This window comes from Rhinolophus hipposideros, assembly GCF_964194185.1.
Source record: "Rhinolophus hipposideros genome assembly, chromosome: 24".
Classification (NCBI taxonomy): Eukaryota; Metazoa; Chordata; class Mammalia; order Chiroptera; family Rhinolophidae; genus Rhinolophus; species Rhinolophus hipposideros.
The window spans coordinates 38,605,598-38,630,687 of NC_138070.1; the positions used below are offsets into that span (position 1 = coordinate 38,605,598).

General features: G+C 43.4%; 1 protein-coding gene across 7 annotated transcripts in view; it reads right to left on the reverse strand.

Annotated features, from left to right (window-relative positions):
• Positions 1-332: 332 nt before the first annotated feature.
• Positions 333-25,090, reverse strand: part of GRIK4 (glutamate ionotropic receptor kainate type subunit 4) — a 463,707-nt gene continuing 438,949 nt past the window's right edge. For 3 of the 7 annotated variants that reach the window (XM_081037049.1, XM_081037046.1, XM_081037047.1), the window contains exons 15-18: positions 24,169-24,394; positions 20,419-20,547; positions 6,670-6,788; positions 334-3,407 (exon numbers count right to left, since the gene is read on the reverse strand). In XM_081037049.1, the coding sequence (XP_080893175.1) occupies positions 3,051-3,407; positions 6,670-6,788; positions 20,419-20,547; positions 24,169-24,394 (831 nt within the window). In that variant the 3' untranslated portion in view covers positions 334-3,050. Of the gene's footprint in view, positions 3,408-6,669; positions 6,789-14,852; positions 14,972-20,418; positions 20,548-21,569; positions 24,395-25,090 lie in introns of those variants that run through there. The other 4 variants (XM_081037048.1, XM_081037045.1, XM_081037050.1 and 1 more) reach the window with 4 other exon arrangements.

The window sequence follows — 25,090 nt, forward strand, 5'->3', positions numbered from 1 at the left end:
AAGATTTTCGGCCATCTACATGCTCAACTTACGCCCCACCTGAGTTCTGAGGTAGAGATCTTGTGACGGTTGGGGCCTTGCAAGGCAATTAAAAGAAATAAAGCAAAGTATTATATTTTAATTGATGTAATCTTCAAGCTCCCAGTGGAATCTGGGGTGATATCTGACTAGAGTTACCCTAGGTATCAATAGATGACTATTCTGTGAAAGTGCATTTAGGAAGACAAAACCCTACCAATCCTGAACTTCATTAACATGTGTATCTGTTTGGGGTGGGGGGTGGGGTGGGGTGGGGGGGTGGGGATTGGCTCAGACTTCTACGACTACAAATTGAAAGAAGCCACCTAGACTTTTCTGGGATCTGAACAGAAAGCCGAAGGCGGTGGGGGAGTGGAGAGGGCAGTGGAGAGAGGGATAGAGAGAAGGGCAGGTGGAGGGCAAGACAAAGTTTGTTTTTATATTTTTATTTGCTTTTAGAGTGCCGGATATTAGACACACCAAACCATTCTTTCCAAACCAAAATAGCTTTCATCCATCACTAATATTTCAGGGTTTGTTTCTGTTTTATTGTAAATATTTCAGTCAAAGAAAGATAAACAGACAAGAAAAAAACTGTTTTATACAGAGTCAGATAGAAAATACAGAATGGAAATGAAAGCCAACAACCAACAGATAAAATATGGAGACAAATGAAAGAAGAGAACTGGCTGGTTGCAAATTCACTCACCAGCTTGGGTGGGGTGCAGTGGTGGTCTCAGCAACTAACAGAAACCGTCTAGTGCTGTCAGTCTTATCTTTATTCCAAATAGTGAAAGGAACATAGTTTACAAATGATTCATGGGGACATTTATTTCTCTAATCTATTTTAAAAAGTTTGTTATTGATCAAGATATCCTGCTCATAAAAATGAGTTGTTTTTTTTTAAAAAAGCAACCCTTCTCATCCCAAATGTGATCTGACAGTAGGGACCACATTGTCGGAAGTAAGGGATGGGGCTGTGGGTTGGAATAGTGTGGCACCATTGGGGTCTGTGGTCCGTCGGCTTCTGGTGCCCTTCCCACCAAATCCACATTTCTCCACGAGGCAAGGTTTAAAAAAATGCTCATGTCCTGCACAGCTTGCTGTCATTTAGTGGTTAAAAAGGAAAATAATTTAAAAAGGATTCAAATTCATGAGACAGAAAGTCAGTCTAGGACAAACCTGGCATCTGTTATAGGAATCATCAGGGTACCGTTTGGCCCCCAGAGTGGCAGCTCTAACTAATTGCCCTGGCACAAAGATGGTGTCGACCTACCCAAAAGGCAAAATCATGGACTTAAGCTCAGCATCTTCCAAAGATATCTTTATTCTAATGCTTTCAGAACAGAAACAATGTGAGGACAATTTGATTCAAGGTGGTGGTGGAGGTGGTGATAGCGGCTATTTATTTCTTACTCTCTCTGAATTTTTTAAGTTTACAATCAGAAATTGCATAGAATTTGTTTCCTATCAGAAAATGAAAACTTTCTTTATGAAACCTCAATTGGTAAAGCCAAGCAAAGGTCAAACAGTTGTTGGAAGCCTCACCCCTTCCATCAGATGAGTGCTCCAGACCCTGCAAACATTGGACAAGCAGAATGGTGACTAGTGGCTGTCTGAAAGCCTGGAAAGCATCTGAAACTCTGATTTTGTAGATGGAAGAGAAGTTCAATACTTTATTAAAGTCACACAAGAGAGCCACTGCTCACACTGAGGTTAGGATTCAAGAGTTCCTAGTTCCTAGGCCTGTGTATTGGCTACAAGACCCACCTCTCTCCCAGGAACATGTCAAATTCTTGATTACTTAAGGTCTTTCCATGTAATAAACACACACACGTGCACACACACCCCCACATACACGTTTGCACCCAGGTCTCATGTCTAATAGCAAAAAACCACTCAATCCATGTTAGCCTTGGGTGCCTGGCTTCACCGGCAGCTCCTGAGTTTGGTTAAAAAAGGATGCAGCTGACAAAGTGTGCAGCATACACACAGCGTGGCTGTTCCTTCCTCTTCTATGACCAGCTCGTTCCATCTGAAGCCAAGGGTGTGTTTTGGGAAATTGTATCTTCCCTCTCTGCTCTTTAAAGAAGGCCCCAGATAATCTGTGCACTCTGCTCTCCTGACCTATTACTCTTCTGAGATCACATTCACAAAAGACCAAATCAAACCCAACGATAGTGAAAATCAGAAAGAGAAAGAGAAAGAAAAGACATATTAACCGCTGAAACGCCACACATTTCAAAGTCTCTCTGAGTAAGCTATGAGTTAACTGGTTTTCAGCATTAAAAAAATTACTTTAATGGACTTTTATTTGAAACTCAGTATCTTATTCTTCTTAAGACCCTTCTCCTATACCGAGAGTTCAGCACCTGAAATCTGAAGCACTGGCTGCTCCATGTCCTAAAATTCAGAAAAAAGGATCAGGGATTATTTAGATTTCCATTCCCTAATTTAGTCTCCCCCTCCAAATAAGCAAAACAATAGAATTGAGAAGACAACGAAGAAAAAAGGGGGGAGGAGGAGAAGAGAGAAGGGGAAAGAAAAGAAAAAAAAAAAAACAAAAAACATGGATATCCAGAAATGAAAAACTTCCCTGTTGAGTTTATTATTATTATTATTATTATTATTATTATTATTATTATTATTATCTTCCTGTAAGAACTAGACCCAGGGTACAGTGGTCCCTTCCTAAGGGGAAATTCCACTGATGATTCCACCGACTCAATGGACCTGTCTGGGCAGGTACCCCCACCCCAGATTCTGTCGTTTTGGCGGGAGGGAAAGGCCCAGGGGAGAAACTGGGTTCTTGTGGGCTTGGGTTGGGAGGGAGAGTGTCCCTTCCCCACTTGGGTGCAATGTCTCTGAGTGGACCTAGTTCCTGGATAAAGGTGCTGTCTCTGGCTGAGATTCGGGCTCTTTGATCCCTTTGTAAAGTTACTGAATCCCAAATCCGGAGAGAAGTGTCCTAATTGTACCGACGTGGGATGCTCCGCCTCTGCCCCTGGCCCCCGAGCGTGCTGCCCACGGGGCTACTCGGGCTCGCTGCTGTTGGTGGCCTTGTCCCACTGCAGGCTGTCCTCGCTGCGGGCAGGCGACGGCCGCGCGCGCAGGCCCCGGAAGCGGCGGCACTCCGGGCAGACGCGGACGTGGGTGCAGCCGCGGGCCACCAGGGCGGCCTCCTGGGCCAGTCTCTGCGCCAGCTGCTCCGGCTGCCCCGCCCCGCACAGCTTGCCGTTGCTGAGCGTCGCCGTGCCCTGGGGCCTCCGCTCTTCCGGGCCGGGGGGCCGGGGAGGCGGCACCGACGGGCGCCGCCGGCGGGGGTGGGCACTGTCCTGACACAGGATGATGCTTCGCAGCTCGCTCACCATCTCCTGGCAGACAGACACCTGGGGAAAACAGGAATGTCACAGCCCAACCTCTCAGCCCCAGCCCCTGCTGGTCCCCTGCGCGTCTGCTCCATTGGAGGCTTGGGGGCAGTGTCACAGAGTCACACAATCGTGGGCATGAAGATTATATGGAGGCCTTTCAATCAGTCTCCTCACTGCCACCCCCCATTTAATGTTCAGATGCCCTCTGTACCACAGTGTTCAACAGCCCTGACAACTGGTTGCCCAATCTTTGTTTGAACGCCATCAAAGACCTTGACCTCCCCATGTTAAGAAAGAGTCCCTACCATTTTTTCACATTTCTGTCTACTGCTTCAGTCCACTGAGTTAACAATTCTTCTCCCTCATGTTTTCATCCATTGATATTAGTTAAATTTGGACACTGAAGCTTACTAAATAACCTCTCCACTGCATGTCAGTCTTTCAAGTATTTGAAAAAACTACCACATCTCCACCAACATTTTGTATTCAGGCTAAAGATGCTCATTTCTTTTAATCAACTGGTTGGAGCTGGAAAGGATGCGTTCTAAAGACTAGAACAACAAAAGCCACAACAATACTACTGCTACAGGTCCACAATCTCCTGATACGAAACCCTTGCGTCCGGCTGTGTTTCAGAATGTTTTGAATTTTAGGAAGGTAATACAATACACATTTAAGAATTATGTATCACACCCAGTGGAGTCTGGGGCAGACCCTATATTTAAACACATTAATCTTTCTGCAAAAAAATGTAGGTACCTTCACACTGAGTGAGATAGAGATCATAGACATTAGTTTCATACCAATACAAGTTTTGTTGCCAAATGTATTTGCATCAAACTTAAAAAAAAAAAAAAACAACCTTGGAACTTTCCAAGCTTCTTAGTTTTCAGAATTATATATGAAGAATCACGAACCTGGACTGCTGCTGCTACTACTACTACTATCACACCCATTTCACAGACATGGAAATGGAGGCTCAGAGGTTATATATCTTGCTAAAAATTACTTGACTAATAAATAGCTGACCCAGAATTTGAAACTAAACTTATTTACTCCAAAGAGCATGCATACTCTGTTTAGTTCTCTACCCTGCGCTAGAAAGGACACTTTCCCAGACCATGATGAGAGAAGCCTTCTGCACTTTCATGTTCTTTCTTCTAGTCTTCTAGTTCTATCAACTGGACAGTTTTCTGCCACAGCTAAACACCTAATATAGCCCTTACTCTTGATTTTAACTATTGGGAGTCCTCACTGAATTCTTTAAGGCTCTTGGGAGAGTAACCAAATATGTACAAATCCTATACTTGGAAGCAGCTACAGAGAAGTAGTATTACCTAAAAGAACAAGAATTGAGAACTGATTCTATACACTCTATTGTTATTAAATAGCAGAGACTCTAGGCAAGTCACTTGACTTCTCTGTGTTTCTAATAACCATAACAGCTAAAACAAGACCACCTTTCTAATCTGTGACAAGAATTCAACAACATATTTATTGACTGTCATATATATATATATTAAGTACCTTCATGAAAATAAAGAGGTAAAAGACACAGTCCTAATTTCAACACAGTGTATAAGTGTTCTATGCACAGATTACAGTGGTGTTAGAAAGGAGGAGGAATGATCTATTCTTCTGGTCCAGGGAAGAAGGCAGGAAAATTGGGGAAATTTTCACAGCAAAAGGAACACTGAAATGAGGTCTTTCTTTCTATAAGTAATAAGCATAAGGAAGAAGTAAATAGCAGTCACTGAAGGAGTGGACAAAGGTAGAAAGCCAGTAAAGCTGTAGAGAGAAGAAAGAGGGAATCCAAGAGAGTTCAGTGCTTGGTGCCAGGGAAGGCAAGTGAGGATAGAGCTTCTGAAAAAAAAAAAAAAAGTCCACTTTCTCTAGAGGCACACTGAGGTCCATTAGGGCACAATGGGTTCTCTTTGGGTTTGTCCATCGGGAGGGGTCAGACCTCTTAGCAATGACCTTTCAGTGCAGGGATGGGGAGAACCCAGACTGCCCTGGATGGAGGGCTGAATGCGAGGTGAGAAAATGGAGGCTGAAACAGTCAGATGACTTTGGTTTGGGAGAGGGGAGGGATAGGGCAATAGCAATAGTAATATTGCTATTATTTTAAAACATAGGCTAAGCTTGAGCATGTTTTTAGATTTGGGAAAGAGAGCAGGCAGAAAAATTAAAGAGGAGAAAGAGGATAACTCTGGAGTAGCTAAGGAAAGATAGATCAAGGCAGAGATAGAAGGATGACAGGAAAGTCCGCTGCAACTGCTGGGGTGGCTTTAGCAGTGAGTAAATTTTTTGGTGTGGGTGTTCATTGGGGGCTGGTCACTCCTGATTTCTTGGTGAGGTGGAAGGTAAAATTAGCCTCTATGCATGACAGAGCAAAGGGTTACAAGGAGTGGGTAATGGCATGACGTCCTGACGGAAAATGGGAAAGAGGCTGAGTGCAGAAGAGTCAAAGGACTGGCAGGTAGGGTGGTATCGTGACTCTATGTGAGCGGTACTGGACTCCATAAACGTATAGGGGCACTGTACCCTTATGTGTAGTTAAGAGCTATTTAGCCAGTGTCAATTAGCAAAGAAGGTTTTAGGAAGATCCAGAGTTGGGAGATTGAGATAGAGGATAATGTACTTTAAAAACCAAAGAATGCAATGAGCATGTAAGGATTTCTGCCCCTTCTCTGAGGTAGAATGGAGGTAGAATGCGATAAAGTCTCCTTCCTTCCTCTCAGACCCTTTGATCTGTGTGAAACTTTTATTAGCCCAGTTTCTAAGCCACAGCTTTGGGAAATAAACTTATTCAAAATCCCTGAGAAGGAAGATGTCATTCTTGGGCTCATGTGAACTGAGATGTCTCTAAGCATCTTTACTTGTAAGGCAAAAACGTATGTACTTAAGATGAAAGAACTAAAGTCATAGTTTCCATTAGTAATCTGGTATTTTTGCCTGTTTTTTTTTTTTTAATAATGATGCATTTTAAATTATAGTTGTATAAGACTTCATTGTTCATAAAACATTTTTCACATATTTATTTGCTGGGCTGTTTCATAGAAGAATCTGAAACGCAGAAGTTAAGTGCCTTTTCTATGGCTACATAATTAGTAAGTGATGAAACACTGACCCAGATCTCCTGCCCTGGGGTCTTTCCTGTGGGAGCTCCACCCTTACTTGGGATTTCAGGTTCTGTCTGAAATTACTGTTGTGTGTGCATGAGCCTGTGAAATTTGTCCCTTCTGTCAACACTGTAGGCCATACTCCTTTAGAGGTTTACCTCAGTAGCTTCTGAGTGTCGGAGAGTCCATAAAAACTCCAACATAGCCATAAAAATGGCCACGATTAAGCCACAAATAAGAACCACAAAGATTCCACCAATATTCTCCATTCCCAGTCCTGTAAGAAAGTAATAACAAACAAAAAAATAGTGTAAAAGGGCTGGAAGACATAAACATTCTAGCAAAAATGTTAAAAGTCATTTAAATGTCATTTAAACTTGAGTTTTGTAGATGCTTTACACACACATTTCTTGAAGATATATAATTATTATTTTGGAAAAAATGCAGCATAAGTGGAGTAAAAGAGGGGAAATGTATCTAGGTACAAATGGAAGAGACTGGTGAGAAGCTTCTGAAAGTGTGTTGGGGAGTGCGAGGGGAGGGTGGTTTTAAGAAAAGGGCTCAGGAGAAATTTGATTTAGCTTATAGATACATTACCAAAATACCTGTACATTCTAGCAGTTTCATAAAAAATTTAGCTCATCTTACTAATGAGTTTACTTGATATAGAGCAATTGTTTTAATCAAACTATGATAGAAAATATATGTTTACCTATCTGTGCCAATATGTTACTAAACTTGGAAAATAAAACATTTTATTCTCATCAGACCAGTGGTAACCAAACCTGGCTGCCATCAGGACCACCTGGAAAGCTTGTTAAAATATAGATTCCTACTCCATCCCTCAGACCTATTGAATCCATATTGCTGAAGTCGAAGCCCAGGAATCTGTATTTTAAAACACATTTCACAGGTGACTCTTCTCCAGCCAGGCCTAAAATTAGTTTGCAAACTGGTATTTTTGGAAACATTATATGTGACTGTATGAAGACCTGACAATTAAATTCGCAAACTTGCTACTGTGCACTTACATGATGGAAATTTCACGAACTTAATTGTCTGACCTTGTAAGTTCCTTGAAGTCATGCACAGTTTCTAGTTGGATCCTCATTGCCTAGCACAACACCTGGTGTATAGTATATACTCAATAAATATTTGTAGGATTATATGGTTGCTTCATTTCCACAGTATTAAACACTGAGTTTAACTATGTAACTGGATGCTGTTTTGGGTATTAAAGAATCCCACGCTGTAGGGGCCTGTCATGAACATATGAACTCCTCATTTGACAGGGGCCACGTCATAAATCAGAAAGCATCTTTTATCCAGGGAAATGCCAAGAGGGTCACTTACATCCTGTGCTATTCCATATACTGACACGTGTGAGAGTTTGGTCAATCAACAGTGTTGGTATGGGACACGTAGCTCTGTCAGCATTAAGGAAAGTTAGCGTCACAGGACACTGAGACGAGCCATTGTTCAGGAGCAGAAATGTGATACTAGTCTCCGCACCTTGGAAAGCTGGCAAAAGAGCCTTAAATAGCCATATCAAGATGAGTTGGATTTCCTCTCACAAAGCGTCAAGTAGATGTCTGTTGTTTCTTTATTGTGGTTTTAAAATAATATAGCACGGTGCAGTGCCTGCCTACTACACTAATAATCTGCTCCTACGGCTCCAAGGGCTCGCATCATGAGTGTGTCACACAGACGATGTACTCTGGTCTGCAGGTACACACAGCCAACTCTGGAGTACCTATTTTTTAATAAACAAGAGATTATTTTAAAACTCAATTGTGAGGGAAGGCATACGGAACTTGGACTAGATTTCTACCTTTGAGGAGGTAGGTGCTGGGGTTCATTTGAACACCTGCCCCTCTAACTTGGGACAATTTGGGCAGTAGGGTTTTGACCATGGAAACCTCAGGATGTGTGGAGAGGAGGACATAAAGACACTTAAGAGGATGCACTAAGGACCCGGCTGGGTGTGCACGCAGATGCTGCAGCGTAGGTGGAAGGCTGCAGAGACTGCGATAGATACGCATCTGAGCATCACGGGTGAACTAGCTTCTCTAGCTGACCCCTGTGGAAAATGGCTGGATGAATATCCCCACTGCAGTGGGAGTGACCAAGGAGGCCCATTTCTTCAGATAAACAGTCCCCAAGTGACTGTTAAGGTGCTATATGCCTCTCTTACCACTTTGGGATAGTTCTGCCTGATATCAGAAAAAAAGACTAGGATCCCCTTGAAAGGCCTCAACTTCCCCTCATGTTTCTGCAAAGGAGGTGTTCTGCCCGCTCTCCAGGTCCAATTGTGCCTGTGAGCTCTAGCTGCTTTTCCTTCCTCCCTCAATCACCACCATGGCCCTCCTCAGTCTTTTCCTCCCCACCGACTCTTTCCCTCAGCACACACACAGACTCACGTTTCTCCTGTCTCAAAGAAAAGTAAAAAATCTTTCCTCCTCCTCCAACTCTATCTAGTGAATACCCGTTTTCTTTCCTTCCTCCCCCGGCCATGCTTTTTGGAAGTTATCTATATCACAACTATTTTAAGACATTTTAAAGCCCTTAAAATGCTTACATTTGGAGGTCCCATCTCACATAAAAGCAAGTAGAAGACAATGTACTCCCACACTCATGTTAAATGCATTTTAAAATTTTTGCTTCTGATGGATTGAATGGCAAAAAATGGTTAACTTATAATTGGTTGTGATTTCTCAGCAATCATTGTGCAAAATGAGAATAATCTAACAAAAAAGTGTTTCTAAATGTAATGAAGTTTTTATGACTATTAAATTAAAAAATTAATGGAGCCAAAACAATGTCACATTCTGGAGATATTTGATTAAATATGTCTTGAATTAATTTTGCAGTTTTCTTTTTGCATTTTGAAGCTAGTAATTTTCTTCAGCGCTCAAACATAATTTTGAATTCTGGAAGACCTTTTAAGCTCTAGGTAATCTTGTCTATGGTATCTGAAAGAGTAAATGATTCTGTTCTGAATTCACTTTTGTTTTTTCTTATTCACACTTCATTCCAAAGAATTTTGTCTTGCACCACTAAAACCACTCTCACTGTATTCACCAATGAACATTTTAATTCAAATCTATTGGAAAATTTCCAGTCCTGATCTCAAGTGACCTCTTGTGGTACTTGACATTGTCAACCCCGCCCCTTCTTGGCCTTTATAAAACCATTGCTCTCTGCTGTCTTTCAATCTTCTCAATAACCTTTGCTTGCTCTGAGGAACATTTTCTCCTCATTTTCCTGCAGTTGGTCTCTTGCCTCTCCTCCAGGTATTGGGCTATTACCAAGTCCTGCTGATTTCGTCTCCAAAATACTTTTCAATTTCTTACCCATCTCTCTATTTCTCCTACCACTTCCCTAGGTCAGGCCCTCATTGTCTCTTGTTTGGACTATTGCAGCATCCTCCAAAACTATTTCCCTGCTTGAAGCTGTTTCCTCCTCTAGCCGCCACATGGTTGGCTGGTGATCTTTCTGAAATGCAAAGTCTATCTGTGACACATCCTCTAGTAACACAGAACTGTTTGTAGATCTCAGCACATGTCATTGTTGCTCCTATCTTCTGTACCTTTACTCCTGTTAGCACCTCTGACTGGAACTTATCCCCAACCCCCAGACATATACCTAGTTAACGTAACCCTCTCTAAGATTTAGCTCAGGAGTCATTTTCTTGAGGCCACTTTCTCTGATGTTACCTAACTATGTTAGTTATACTGTTTTGTGTTTACTATTGTATAAAATAGTGCATTAGTTTTATTTTATATGTGTGGATTTCCCCACTAGACTGTGAGTTTCATGCAAGGAAGATCCATGTTTTGTTCAACTCTGTAATTTCACAATCATTGTGCCTGGACTATAACAAAGGCCCAATAAATGTTTGTTGAAAGAATGAGCAGAAGGAAAGAGGATAAGAAATCCCAGATGCAGAAGCCTGAATTATCATAAGTTTTGAATCCATATTGTGGTATGTATTCATTCCTAATTAAATTTTGTTTGAAATAATAGCAAACAAAGTGTGACAGCCCTTGTTGAGTGCTCCCAGGCTGGTCACAGAGGCAGATGGCCCAGACTGTACTGTGGTTGCCCAAAGTGGGACTGAACATTGACATGGATAATACACACGGTGGCCCGACAATACTGGGTTCTGGCAGGTGTGAGGGCACAGGGGAGGGTTATAAGCAGACAGATGATCTGTGCTAGATCATTTTGATTCAATTAGGGAAAGCTTCTTGGAGAACCTGAAGTTTTAACAGGATGCTGATGGAAACCATGAGTCACTGCGACATCCCATGGTCTGTCTTTCTTTCCCAGCCTCTGGGTTTCAAGGCCAGCATGTTAATCATGGGTGCTGGCTCCAGCGTGCTGATTCCTGGCAGAATGGTCTCCTTCTGTTAGGAGTGAGCCTCATGTACCACTCATGCCTTTAGGCACTTACTAGAAAGTGGAAGCAAGAATAGATCGCTGGCAGAGTCAGAGTTGAGAAACAGATGGAGCAGGGAGTGGGAAGCAAGTGTTAAGAGAGTGCAGCCACTTCTGTTTAACACTGTCATCATTCTCCTAGGAGTCAAATGCCTTCCACAGCATACAGCCATCCTGCAGAGGAGCCTTTGATGGGGACTCCTCTAGCCTGAGCACAGGCCCTCACTGCACTCACATATGCCTCAGCACCTGTAAGAGGAGCCATCTAAACACCCCTCCCTTCCCTTCTTCAGATGGGAACACATCGAAACAGATGGCTCTCAAACTGGGATTTTCTCTTGACACTTGAGTGTCAGCCTCTGCTGTGCCCCAGTGGAAGCCTGAAACAGAATTGAATTTCCCTGCAAACTCATGGTTGGTTAAATGCTAACTTTAGTTCCACACCAACGGCAGTTGACAAGTGCAAATGAATAACTCTGTTTGTAAAACTGCAGAGGGGAATGGTAGCCTGGATGGGAATACATTTGAGTAGATTTGAATCTCCACCCACCCACCTGCTCTGCCTTCATTCAGTTCTGACTGGTGAATAATCACTTCTTAGATTCAGGTGCACATATGTCTCAGGCCTTAAAATCTTTGCCTATCTCCAGGGAGCACTGTGGAAATTTTCCACTGAAATGCAGGGAAGTTCTTTTTTGAACAAGGAAGAGGTAGCTATAGACTGGAAGGCAAAGAAAAAGAGGCCACAGGAGCCACTGAGGGAGATGCAGAGAGAGGAGACACTGGTAACACAATCTCATCAAGGACAGCCTAGTTGTTCTTTGACATCCATTAACAATTTTTTTTCTTCAGGAATTTCCATGAGCTTCCATGTTAGGGACTGAAACTCTGAGCAATGCCCTCCATTGAAAACATTTGACAAGAACATGAATTCTTTGACCAATATGACTTTCAAGCACTTTCTGTTTCAGAGTCACATTCACCTACAACTATGCAAATATATTAAATGGTCCCATCTAATTTGTTGTAAATAGAAGCTTCGCCTGCCCATGTGTGAGCTGACCTGTATGGCCTTCCCAGAAAATATACAGCAACTCATCATGTTTGTCCTGATGAGGATTATGAAATGATAAGCTTACCATTTCTTCATGCGCTCATTAGTACATCCATTGTCCAGAACTAGCAGGTTCTGGAGACAGTGATGGAGAAGAGTAGGGCAAGGGACACGAAATAGAAGACAGGTGGGAGAGGCATTGGATAAATTTTGCAATTTATCAAGACATGAGTTGTGGGAGAGGCACTTTACAATTTATCAAAATATGAGCTCAAGCACTTCATTTTTGAAAACATTCAATTATCATTAAAAACACTACACAGAAGGCCTGATGTCCAAATTTTACAGTTAAAGAAATGGAAATTCAGAGAACTTAAGCTGCCCAAGTTTTCACACCTAAGATATGAAATCAAGATAAGCTTGACTGCCCAATTAATGTTCTTTATAAAAATCAGGCTGACCTTTATGAGTGTTATTATAAAAAAGTTACCATACTAAACATTTTAATTCAATCCTAACAGTTGCCCTGTTTAATTTAATCCAAACAGCATTACTTGCATTTTCCTGACAAGAAACCCAGATTCAGTCAGGTCAGTTGCCCAGGGTGATGAGGGGAAGTGCCAGATTCAAAGTGAAGCCAGAGTCTGAGCACTGATCCCTATCCCACACCGCCACTTCCAGAAGCTTGGGTCCTTCATGCTATAGGGGCATGGTTACAAAACTCAACCTGGCACTCTGATGACTAAATACATTCATTGCTGGGATACCCCCACCCCCAGAGTGGCTGGGGAGAGTGTCCTATGTATGGGCTACTAGTTCCACTGATAAAAATCCCCATTCTCTCCTTGAGAACATTACATCAAATGTTTGAATCAAATGTTTGATTTATTGACCTAATCTTGGCTGTTTCCAGATAAAGTTGGGCTGCTGTCATTATAATTGTGGACCTCCTTTGATGCAGACACACTGGGCCAGCATTTGACTCTGTTCCTGATCATGCTTCCTGGCATCCCTCTGGAGTTTCTCCGTCTCTTGGCAAAAAATCTGATTTGATTAGGGAGAAGCTTCCTCTGCAAGCATCTCCTGAGACACGATCTAAACTCCTTTATTCGGGTTTCCAATCTTGGCTCTCTCCAGAGAAACTAGAGAACCAGGATAATCAGGCCAGGCCCCCTGAGAAGAAAGAGAGAGGAAAACGTCCTCAGAATCCCCCCTCCCCAATCCCCATCACTGGCCCCCACTCTTGCTAAGATGTCTCACACTTTCATTCCCTGTTGTGCCAGACAAGCAAACTTCCTGCTCTCTAAGGATTTTGTGAGTCAATGCCAACGGCCTCTTTTACATCCTTGAAAAGGGACTCTGATTTTCACAGCCTTGTGATGTATTTATGTTCCTTTGAAGCTTGATTGTGAGCTTGTGTTTTTCAAGATAAAGGTATTTAATTTCCTTGGAATTCACTGACTACCTTTTCGTCTAGCAATTGTTCTGCAACGCCTTTGGCAATCCAATCCCCTTGAATTGGGATGCTGGCATCTATGAGTGGCTAGTGATATTTCTTTTTATAGAAGTTGAGTGAGAAAATAAATAAAATAAGTGTTTTGGAAAAGAAGAGGCAGAAGAAAATGAAACAGCTTGGAATGAATCCCTCTTCTTTTTGTAATTCTCCACTCTTTCACATGATCTGCCATTTCATTTTTTAGCTGTGCATGAAGGTAGATGGTCACCGGGCTATAGGCTGGGAAAGAAGTAGGGAGAGATGAAGTGAAGGGGTAATGTTGTTCTCGCCAGAGCCAAGTAAGACCTGGCAAAAAGACTCAGGATTAGTGGCATCATCCCAATGTTAGGATTCTTCTCTGGAATTTGGCACTGATGTTTGAGATGTAATATTGGATTAGAAGTGGGATAGCACCCACACCTTTCTTTGAAATTTCTTGCATTTTAATAGGATAACAAAGTAGAAAAGGATTATGTTAGGCACCACACATTGTCTGGTACTTTCTAATTAAAACCAAGTGCCTACTGCCACTCTCAGTTTCAGGTTTCTGAAAAAAGGACCCTCTCATTGTTCCCTTTACCTCCATCCCTCTCTGCCTGTTCCACATTCTTTTCCTTCTTTTAGGCACATGTGAAAGCCAACTGATTCAAATCATGAAGAGAAAGATCACCTGGGAGCTGCTTTACAAAGCAAATTACAACAACTACTCTGTTCAGTTTGAGACACAAGGAGAAGAATGTTCCTGTGGCTCCATTCCTGGCGACCATTTAAAGACTTACAGGAAGAGATCCTTTGGGTCATGCTGGTCCTTTTCTTCTGCTACAGGAGGGGGCTCTCTGGAGCAGTGAATTCTACTCCATAAGTCTGATGGCTCATCTGCCAGAAAGAAACCAAGCAATGGCGCCTCTTGTTCCACGCTAATGCTTCTTTGCTTGGAGAAGATCACGTGGACTTTCACTTGGCCAGGAAGCCTTTTAGCCTCTCTCAGCAATGTTTCTTTGGGCTTCAGCCATAGCAGAAATGGGGCCATTGCATTATACTGGCACTAGCTGCTGTGGCTGAGATGGGAGTGAAAGTCCTTATGGTACTTTGCACAACTCGGAGACAGCCCTCTCTGGGACGTCACTGCTTATTAATAAGAGCTTGCCCTCTTGTTCCAAAAGATGACTGCAGAGACTCAGGTTAACACCAGCTGGTTGATAAAACCCTAGCATCTTCTGAAGCATTGTGACATAGGCAGTATGATTTCCACTGTTTATTTTCCCTTTTCATTTGCTTGGTTCTTTTCTCCATGCCCGGGAACATTCAGTCCCCACGTGTGGAGTGGAGAGAAGCCTCCTGTTCACTCCTTTCCATCTTCCCTGGGATCCTGATCTCTCTGTCTCCCCTCTCCATCCATCCTGAACTCTGCTTTGCGTTCAGTCTTCCTAAATCTCTGTGGAACGAGGGAGAGTTTCCAAAACCAACCACTCTGCAAAAATGATAACAATTTTTCTATAAATGTACCTAGTAGTCTCTACCTCATATTTCCATTTCTACTTGATTGCCAAAAACATAGAGACTTCTCAGTCATTTCAGTTTTAAATTCAGTTAGATGCAGTTTCCCCTTTCACCCCAAGATGTTTTTCAGGTCTAAGATTGGAAAGGAGATTATGACTCATGGCATGAGGGTGGGGATAGTTGTCTGGTCTTAATGCTGGATTCCACTTAGATTTCCAATATTCTTGTCTGGGACCCAGGAAAATGCAAACCTGTCACTGGGCCCTCTCTGCCCTGGGTTCTCATGCCCTCAATCCACAGTAGCATGACATATATTTCTGGGGCTTGCCAAGCTCCAGAAGCAAGTAAAAATCTCTTTATCTCTTTATCTCTTGGAATCCCCCACTAATCTAATTATATCCATCACTCTTCACCTCCCAGCAGGGCACAAGGCTCCTTCTCAGAGCCCCACCACATTCAAACATATCCTTTCCGGCTCAGAAGCTCCCTGTTCTGGCCAGGGCAACATTTTAGTATCTTTGTTCCTCCCGAGACAATGACTATTCCCTGGGACCATGAATGACACTAACAGCCCAGAATTCTGTCTCGCAGCACCTACTTTCATCATGCTACATCTCACCCCAGAACCTTTGAGGTCTGCAGTCAATATCCTCAAACCTGGTCCAATGTGGCCAATGCAAAACTCTGGGATGTTAATGGGGGCATCTTCCTGGGATGCTGATTTTACTTCAGCTTGAGGTGGTAAAAACATTTTTACATTAAAAAAACATGCCTATTTTATGTTGTGAGATGCAAAATTCACATGTGGTTTTAGGACAAAACAGAAGACTTAAAAAAAAAATTCCAAGCATGGTTTAATCTGCTTTAATTTATGTCACTACATCCCAAGTGTACACACTCCGTCTCCTCTGCTATTAACTCCTTCCAGTAGTCTGGGACATACTGGTTTGAAGTCCAAATGCCTTTACCCAGTTTTCAATGCCCTCTTAACTCCAACCTCATCCTACTTAACTAAACCAATTTCTGAGTATAACAACTATTCTCTACAACATTCCTAAAACAGTGACTCTTAATGAATGCTTCAAGGTCTAGGCCTAATGTCTCTGTAAAGCCTTCCCTGACCTTTGCTCAGAATTAATCACTTCTTCCTCTGGGCTGTCTAACACTTTCTTTATAGCTCTATTAGAGCAGTCTAATAGTACAACCATTGGAGAGACTACTTGTGCCTCTCTGTAAGTTCTAAACCTCTTGAGGGCAGGACGATGTTTTATTCCTTGTCATCATCTCAGAGCCAAGCACAGTGCCTGATACACAGTGGTTTACAGTGGTTGTTGGATGCCATGGGGGCTAAGTGAACGCTTTCCATGCCAACCCCGAGGGTGTCATGGTTCCTCTTTGTGAGGAAACAGACACAGAATGAGGGTGGAAATGGTACCAAGCTAGAGGTCCTTGAATGAATAAGCTTGCTTATTCATTCATTCATTCATTCTTTCATTCCTTCATTTGTTGTTTGTCCTTTCCTCAAATACTGATGTCAGATGATATGCTGGTCACTGGGATACAAAAATGAAACAGTTCCTGCCTTTGAGTTTCTCATGATCCATGAGGGACAACTATCAAAAGACACAAAATAAATGTCCTAAGTGTTGATTTTAAGAGAACTATCTATTCTGAAGGAGCATGGAATGGACAGGCACACTTGTGGCTTGTGGATACTATTTAGACCTTTCATGGAGCCTTATTGCTCCTTTAGGCTTAGCTTTTGGAACAAAATTAGTACTTATTTCCTTTCTGCCAGGCACTGTGTTGAGTGTTTAACATGATTTAACTCCTTCAATCTTCATAATAGCTCTGGAAGATAGCAATATTCTTATTACCTCTATTTTCTACAGAAGGAAACTGAGGCTCAAAGACCTTTTGTTGTGTATATAACAAGATCACCTATGGACTGGAGTCCATTTGACTCAATGCCCATGATCTTGAACCCTATCAAAACTGCCTCAGGGAAGAACCATTCTAGTGGCTGTCCGCAGAAAGACAGGTATACAGGAGGGTGAAAGTTTGAAGACCTTAGGGGATAGGAAGTGGGGAAAATAAAAAGAGTCCATTGGACTTTTGGTGACATCTAAAATGGGAGAGAGATGATCTATGAGTTGAGGTCCCTTAAGTGAAAACTGTAAGGTACCCAGATCCTGTGTCATCATCCCCATGTGTTTGCCAATTTTACTACCCACCAACTGTTTCTCTATAGAATTAGCAGTATATATAAATAAACACAAATAAGTAGATAAGTGCACAAAAGGGAAGGATCTGTGGCTCGATTTAGAGGTCAGAGATAAAAAGGGAAACTGGAGAGATGGGATCAACCCAGTAGTGTGTCTCTCAATGGGAAACCAGCTCCAAGAGATCAAATGGGATCAGGTTTACACAAGAAAGGAAAGCTGGGGAAATCCACAACTAGTAGGGAGGAGAAAAGGAGTGAGACTTGGAGCTGGCCAGAGCTGGTAGCCTGGTGGGTACCAGCAGGGTCCTGTGGGGCTCCCTGCACTACTCTGAGGCCCTGATCCCTTGCTCTAGGCCATCTCTCATTATGCTCCAGCCTTCCTCATCTGCATATGCTCAGTCTGCTGTTCAGAGGCAGTAACAACTTGATTGTGTGGAGAGCTCTGGGTGTGAGGGCTGCTTAGGAAAGTAATTGCAAGCACAGTTTCATTAGTCACTTTAGCATGGCCCAGGAGAACACAGTAATTGGTAGCTTTTGCTATCAGTCAGTAGCTTTATTGACACATCCCACAAACATTTATTGAGTACTGACTATGTGCAAGGCTTTGAAGGGGACGCTAGAGACAAAGAAGCATTGAGACTGGGTCCCTGTCTAAGGTGCCTTCATACAGGCAGAGAAGACCTAAGATGCAATGTAGTATGCTGAGTGCCCTGTCTAAAAGTCACAGAAGGCAACTGACCCACTGTGGGGAGGTGGGAGATAGAGAGGGGCCAAGGAATTCCAGACAGACAGATACCTGGACATTTCTCCTGATTCACTCATCAGAGAGGAAGGACACAAAGCCCTTTGCTCTGGATCCCAGGTCCACCTCTCGATTTCTACTTTAGATTTCTCCGGATCAAAAACGAATACTGTGGGCCGGCCCAGTGGCTCAGGGGATTGGAGTGCTGTGCTCCTAATGCAGAGGTCGCCGGTTTGATTCCCACTTGGCCAGTGAACTGCACCCTCTACAGCTAAGATTGTGAACAACAGCTCTCCCTGGAGCTGGGCTGTCCTGAGCAGCTGGAGGTCGACGTGAACTGCCGTGGGCTGCCGTGTGCTGACAGGAGCAGCTGGTGGCCAGCGTGAGTGGCCAGTAGCCGGTGAGAGTTACCGTGAGCTGCTGTGAGTGGCGGACTGACGATTGGCGTCTGACTACCTCAGCCTGGGGGAGCGCAAGGCTCATAATACCAGGATGGACCAGGGAGCTGGGTCCTACACAACTAGACTGAGAAACAACGGCTTGAACAGGAGGTGGGGGAAGATGGAGGAAGGGGAAACCTCCCCCCCCAAAAAAACACCAATCCTGTTTCCTTCCTCATCTCCTTGGTAGAATGGCACTCTTTCCTACTACTCTCAACTTCATTATCACAGAACAACATCCAACATATGTTAACTTATCAATAACCTCATTTTATTTGGACTATTTCAGGCCTGGTCAGATTTAGATTGTTTTCAATCCATGTGTCTTTATGGGGGAGGGGGTGGTGGAGCAGCATTTTGCTACCTACACCTTCCCTAGTATAAAGCCTCTAGGCAGCCCACCTCTTTCCACGAGGATCTCTTTCTGCTCCACCTGCCGTCCTGGCTCACAGCCCTGCCCACTGCACTAATTCTGCCTCCACACTTTCCCTCAAGGTGCTTATTCCCTGAACCCTCCCTACCCATTCAGGTTCTGGGCGTCTTCAACATCTAGGTCATTCTATCCAAGCCATAAAACTTTCCTGATGCTTTTCTCTGTACCTTCCCCATTTATCTGCCCCCGCCCCCTGCCGCTTCCCCCCCCCCCCCCCAGTTAGCATCCTCCATATTTGACCTTTGCAGAGTGGAGAGCCAAGAAGTGTGTGGCCTAACGGGGTCCCTGTGATGAAAGGGGCAGCATTTCCTCTGAGTTACAAAGGGCTTGCATGCATAGCTCCGTACTCCTTAGACCTCTCCTTGCAGGACAGAGAGGCAGTTGGAGACAGTTACAAACAAAAAGTCACTCATTCACTGTCTCACAGAGGATCAGTCATGCTGAGCAGAGAGGGAAGCACATGGTATTATTACTCATTTTACTCCTCAGTTACCTTCCGAGGCAAGGACGTGTATACGTAAATTTGTTGCATATTTTAGGAAGGCTCCAGTAGATTACTAGTGTGATCTATATGAATTATTGTCCAAACCAGGACATTTTGAAAATGAAGGAGTTCTAAAATTAACAAACAGGCGTTAACTGATCGACAACAGATGTAATCCGGGAGTATCCTGGGCAAGCCAGGGTATGTGCCCCCCTTGCAAAAAAATCATGGGTGCTCAGGGATCCTCAACTGTCAGTCAGTATCTGCTTTCCACTCAGCCCGATTTAACATTCATTCATTCATTCATTCATTCATTCATTCATTCATTCAGTAAAATATCCATGTTCCAGGCCCTATGGACAGCTCCGTGGGGCAGACTCTGCCCTCAGGAAAACTGACATCCTGGTAGAAGAGGTGGGGCTAAACAAATAAGTGAATAGAACGTGTAATATTAGTTAGTAATGAGGTCAGAAAGGGTTCAGGTGATGGCGAGAGATGCATGGGGTGGGAGAGAACGATGTCTCGGAGGGAACTTCTTCTGGGAGGCCAAAGGATGAAACAAGTGCACAGGCCCTGAGGTAGCAGCAGTCTGGGAAGCTTGGGGAACAGAAAGAAAGGGGGAAAGTTGAGAGAGTAACAGAACAGGTAGGGGCTTGTGACTATAGGAAGCCTGAATTTAATTCTAAGTGATACGGAAGGTTTGTGCAGAGGAATGCTGCAATCTCATTTGCATCTTAAAAAGAATCGCTCTGTTTACTGATGGAGAATACATTGTAGAGGGGCAAGAACGGGCAAAGGAGACCAGGCTATTTCAATTGTACAGTTGTGAGATGATGGGGACGTGAGCCGGGGGAAGCGGGGGTAAGAGGTGGCCAGATTCAGGAGACATGGCGGAGGTGGTCTCTCACACTTGTAAGCCAGGTGGACATTAGATACCTAGGATACATTAGCACCCTTAGATGGGCCTGAGCCCAGCCAGTTCCAGCCTAGCCCTAGGTTCCTTTCAAGCTTCTCAACGTGCCCTAGAAGTCGCTCGCTGGAATGTGGATACCAGAAACAAGCTGCCTTGGTCCTCTAGGGCAGGCACATCCTTACCTTTGGCTCTGTGATCTTCCTCCTTGGGGCACTTCCCCCCTTCCCACCATTTGCGCTTCAGAATTTCCAGGCGGTTGTTCTCCTGCAGCTGGAGAATGGCCAGATCAAACTCATCCCGGAAAACTGAGCCTGTGGGGTCACAGGAGAGCCCAGAACAAAGGATGTGAGTGCCTTCTCATGTACCACTTTGCTCCCTTTCCAGGGAAACCTCCTGGCCACTCTGCCTGCTTAACCTTAGGGGGTGAGTGACAGATGAGGAAGTGGGGTGTCCCTGCCGAAGCTGGAGACACTCTCCGTTATGCTCAGTCTGAGAACTCTCAGTGGAGAAGAGGGATTCTGGCTTCATGCAGAGCACTCAGGCATTTCTACTTTCCTTCTCTCCACACTGACTGGCACGTCTATCCCCTGGCCAAGACCCCAGTGTGGATGAAGTGACAGCTTTCCAGGCAGTTGTGGCACCCTACCTCCCTACCTAGGTGCCACCACTTTCAACCCAGGTTAACTGACATGCAGGAAGCCGGGAAGGGAAATCTGTGACAGGAACCTCAGGTGGGCAGTTGTCCATTTTATACTTTATTTAAATTAATTTCTCATTTATCTCTCACTACATTACACCTGACAATTGTTTACCCACAGCAGCCACCAATGAGAGAGACAACCATCCAAGAGTATGATGGAAACTCCTCTCCTCCATTCATGTGGACAGTCCAGTCACCAGGCACCCCAAACCCTCACAGGTGACTGCAGAGAGCCCCAGAACCCATTGCCCAATCCACCACCCTGTTCACACTGCTCCTCCTTCCCTCTGCAAATGGAAGGCTTTGGTTCAGTGAAATTCTTTTTTAATTTTTCTGGTGGAATATGGTCAAGGAGCTTTTGTTCTGGAATTTAGGTTTAATCACACACACACAAAAAGCTTAAGTGAAACCATGGAAAGCTCAATGCCCCAGCACAAGGTGAAGCCTGAAATCATTAAGAAAAAGCTGCCAGGAGTCTGAAAATCAACTAAGCTGCCCAGTTTTCTTGCCTAAACTCTGTAAAGGCCTGATGTGGATAGGTATCGCAGGGGAAAAGATTATGGTGAAAACTTTAGGCATAAGCTTGGAACAAGTAGATTAGTGCTCTTAAACTTTAATGTACATAGGAATTACCTGGGGAACTTGCTGGGTCCGCATTTCTAATAAGCTTCAAGGTGATGCCCTGCTGCCTGGGCCGCGGACTGTACTTTGACAGGCATCCATCAACTCCCAGATCTCTCTGGACTCTGACAGCCCATGACTCTACAACCTTCTAGACCATGACTCTAGAAGCTTCCCTATCATGGATACAACTATGCTTGGGCATGCAAGCCTGCAGCACCAAATGTGTCTGTGTAACTGACCTGGGTGAATATCAACAGTACCTATGACTAGTAGATACTTAACATATATCTGCAGTGAATGGCTACTTGAACTAACAGTGGTGTTAGGTGGTAGACTAATGAACATTCCAGGTTTGGAGACCAGCTAGGCATTTCAAGTAGTTTTCAATGAACTTCAACCATACCAGGGGTCCCATGAAAAGATTATTCCACATATTCCATGTTTGCTGACTTAGCTTCTAAACGGCCTGACTAATTTTCCATCACACTCCTTGTTCTGTTTCTCTTAACTTTCCTGCATTTAAGCACATTGCTTATTCTATACTTATGCTCTTACCTCCAGCTTAAGAATGACACACATGCTTGCCTTTCCTGGACATAACCTTAGCTGGACCTAAATTGCATCATATCAATGGACTGTGCAATGCTCTTCCCAGCCTGACGTGAGAAGCTGGACCAGTCCACAGCTCACCTTCTTGTCTATCCTGTCCTGTCCAGCGGGTAGGACTCGTTGGCAACATGGTCTGGTAAGCTAAGTACTAAATTTGGAGATAGGCGTCCTAGGCTCAAGCCCAGCTTGCTTCTCTACTTGTTCTGTGACCTTGGACAAGTAACTTATTGGCTCTGAATCTCAGTTCTATTTTCTAGAATGGGAAGGATCACATCTATCTTGCAAGAGGGATGATTAAGTACAATAGCACATGTAAAAACAGATACAGAACAAATGCATTTCTCTTCCTGTTTCCTTGGTAGTAGATGAAAATTTCTAGTCAGTTTGCATTATGTCAATATCAGTTTGTTCCATGAAAAATTTTAAAGCATTTGACATTTGAGTTCAATTTGTTTTGTTGCTAGAGTATTATTGAGGTGCACCTTAAGTTCATTTTGTGGTTTACTCCTCTGTCGTGAAACAAAATGTCAGCCAATAAATTTCTCCAAGGGGCCTATAATCTGTAATATTAATGGGCATCAATAAAATATGATAGTAAGTGAAGGGTATGCAGGTTTGCGAGTGCCCTGAGTGAGGCCTCCAATTTACAGAACTGCTAATGTCAGAATTTATAGAGTTCAAGGATGAACCATATTATTACCTATGTTCATTGGCTTGGGTTCTGATCACTCTTTAAGAAGTCATCTGATTTTATCAAATAACATAGGGAATTCTTAAAGGGATATGGAGGACACCAATGTCCCCCAAACAGGCTAAGTGTGAGGTGCTGTGGTAAAGCACCTGACTAGGTTATTAAATTTAACCCTCACAAAAATCCTATGGGGTAGGTGTTAAAACCTAATTTTGCACATGAGATAACTGAGAATCAGTTAAATAACCTAAAAAAGGTTCCATAGTCAGTAACCAGGATACATTCCCAGGTTTGCTTCAAACTCATGCTCTTCAGACTTTATAGGTCTAAGTGAAGTCCACAACGTACAGAGTTCTGAGTTAGGTAAAGATCGAAAGAAGGAATGTGTAAGATAACAGCAAAGACGCACATACTATATATTAGTTTCCCCATATAATCTGATGGCCTCAATTCCTACTTCTTCCCTGCTGCCTTGTATGAGGACAGACTTGGATGAGATCAGTCCTATACAAGATGGCTCTCAGTGGCGTGTGGGGAAGGATGCATGTCCAAATCACCTGGGGAGCATTTTCGGATCATCTCCACAATCACAACAATCAGCTAAAAATGTTCCCCCTCACCTTCTGGTAGAGGTACTATCAGCAGGGGAAGGCCCAAAGCACATATTATCCTTTAGGAAGCACAGCTGAGACACCTTTCTGGAAGCCAAATACCACTACCCTCTTATAACAAACCAGAAGACACACAATCAGCAAGCTGAGTACCAGAGCTTTACCGTCCATTCTCAATTATGTATGCCAATTTGGAGTAGGTGCATTAGTGAGATCCACAAATGATTTGGGAGCCATCTCATCTAATCATGTCAGTCCTCCTTCATAGTAAAAGAGACCAGGCATACTAATAGCAAAATTAATTCATTTGAGTTTTACTTTTCCTTATCCTTCCCACTGCTAGTAGAGATGTTAATCAACAGAGATAATGACCAAAGGGCAGGAAACAGAAGAGGGGAGAACAAAAGGCCTAAAGAATCGGACCAAGGGCATCAACATGCCCTTTAACAATAAATAAACGAATAATGAATCAATTAGCCCTTCAGTAATTAAGGAGTGAGAACTGATCACTGATTAGTGGAAGTATATGATTTTGCTTTCTTCTGTTTTTTAAACCTCCACAATGCCCACCTAAAGTCAGTGTTAATCTGGTTCTAGAAACAGGGGTTGTTGAATTCAACGCTGCATTCAGTGGTTCTAGCTACTCTGATTCTGCCTGCATGAAGCTACCCAAGGAGGCTGTTCCTCTCCTGCATACCGACTGGCATGCCAATCCCATAGCCCTTGGTGTCCAGCAGGCCCCCAATCTGAGTGAGGTTGCAGTTTCGCTGCCGATAGTACTCATTCATGGTGGACTCCAGAAGGAAGGCATAGTTGGAATTCAACACCCTGGCAATTCCCTCCTCCGTGCTCTTCACAAACACACTTGGCTGTTTGGAATACATGTAATTCCACATGCGTTGGTAGGTTTGATAGCGGGAATTCTGGGAAAAGAACACAAGGAAGCAGGATTGGGAAAAGAAAAAGGAAATGTTGGTTTAAAAAGGGAGGGAATCAAAGTGGGCTTTAAAATTCTGGCTCTTCTGCTACTCAGTCCCCTTATTATATCCAACAAGCTATTTTCTTTCCCTCATCACTCAACTACCACTGCGTAACAGCAGGAGGAGGGGGTTGTGCCTTTGATACCTTTCACAGAAGGCCAAAGAAGGAACAGGGTCCTAAGGCACTGTGACTTCAGTCTGATGGTTTGATGACTGATTTTATCTAATTCACCTCAGCAAGGTCTTCCTTTGCCAACCCTCCGTGTTATGATAGAAGTAAGAATGGGAATTCCGGTTGTGCTCTTCACTGTCTTTCAGGTTGGGGGCAGTGAACTCAGGTTGATACACGACTTCTAAAGAGACACCATCTGCAGCAATATTACCAGCTCTTTTCTATCAACCATAAACTAATTATCAGTCACATAATAACAAATAATAACAATGTTGTCTAAGAGAATTCTGGGGGTCTGTCCAAATCCTGTGTTTGCATGATGCTATTCCTGGTCCCTGAGCCAATAGGCATTAAGATTTGTATGGAAAACAGAAAACTGAAGGCTTTGTACTTGTTTCATGTAAAAATGAATTTCTTGGGTACTAAGTTGTTTAGACACCTATTAACTCTAGGGGAAATCTACCTCC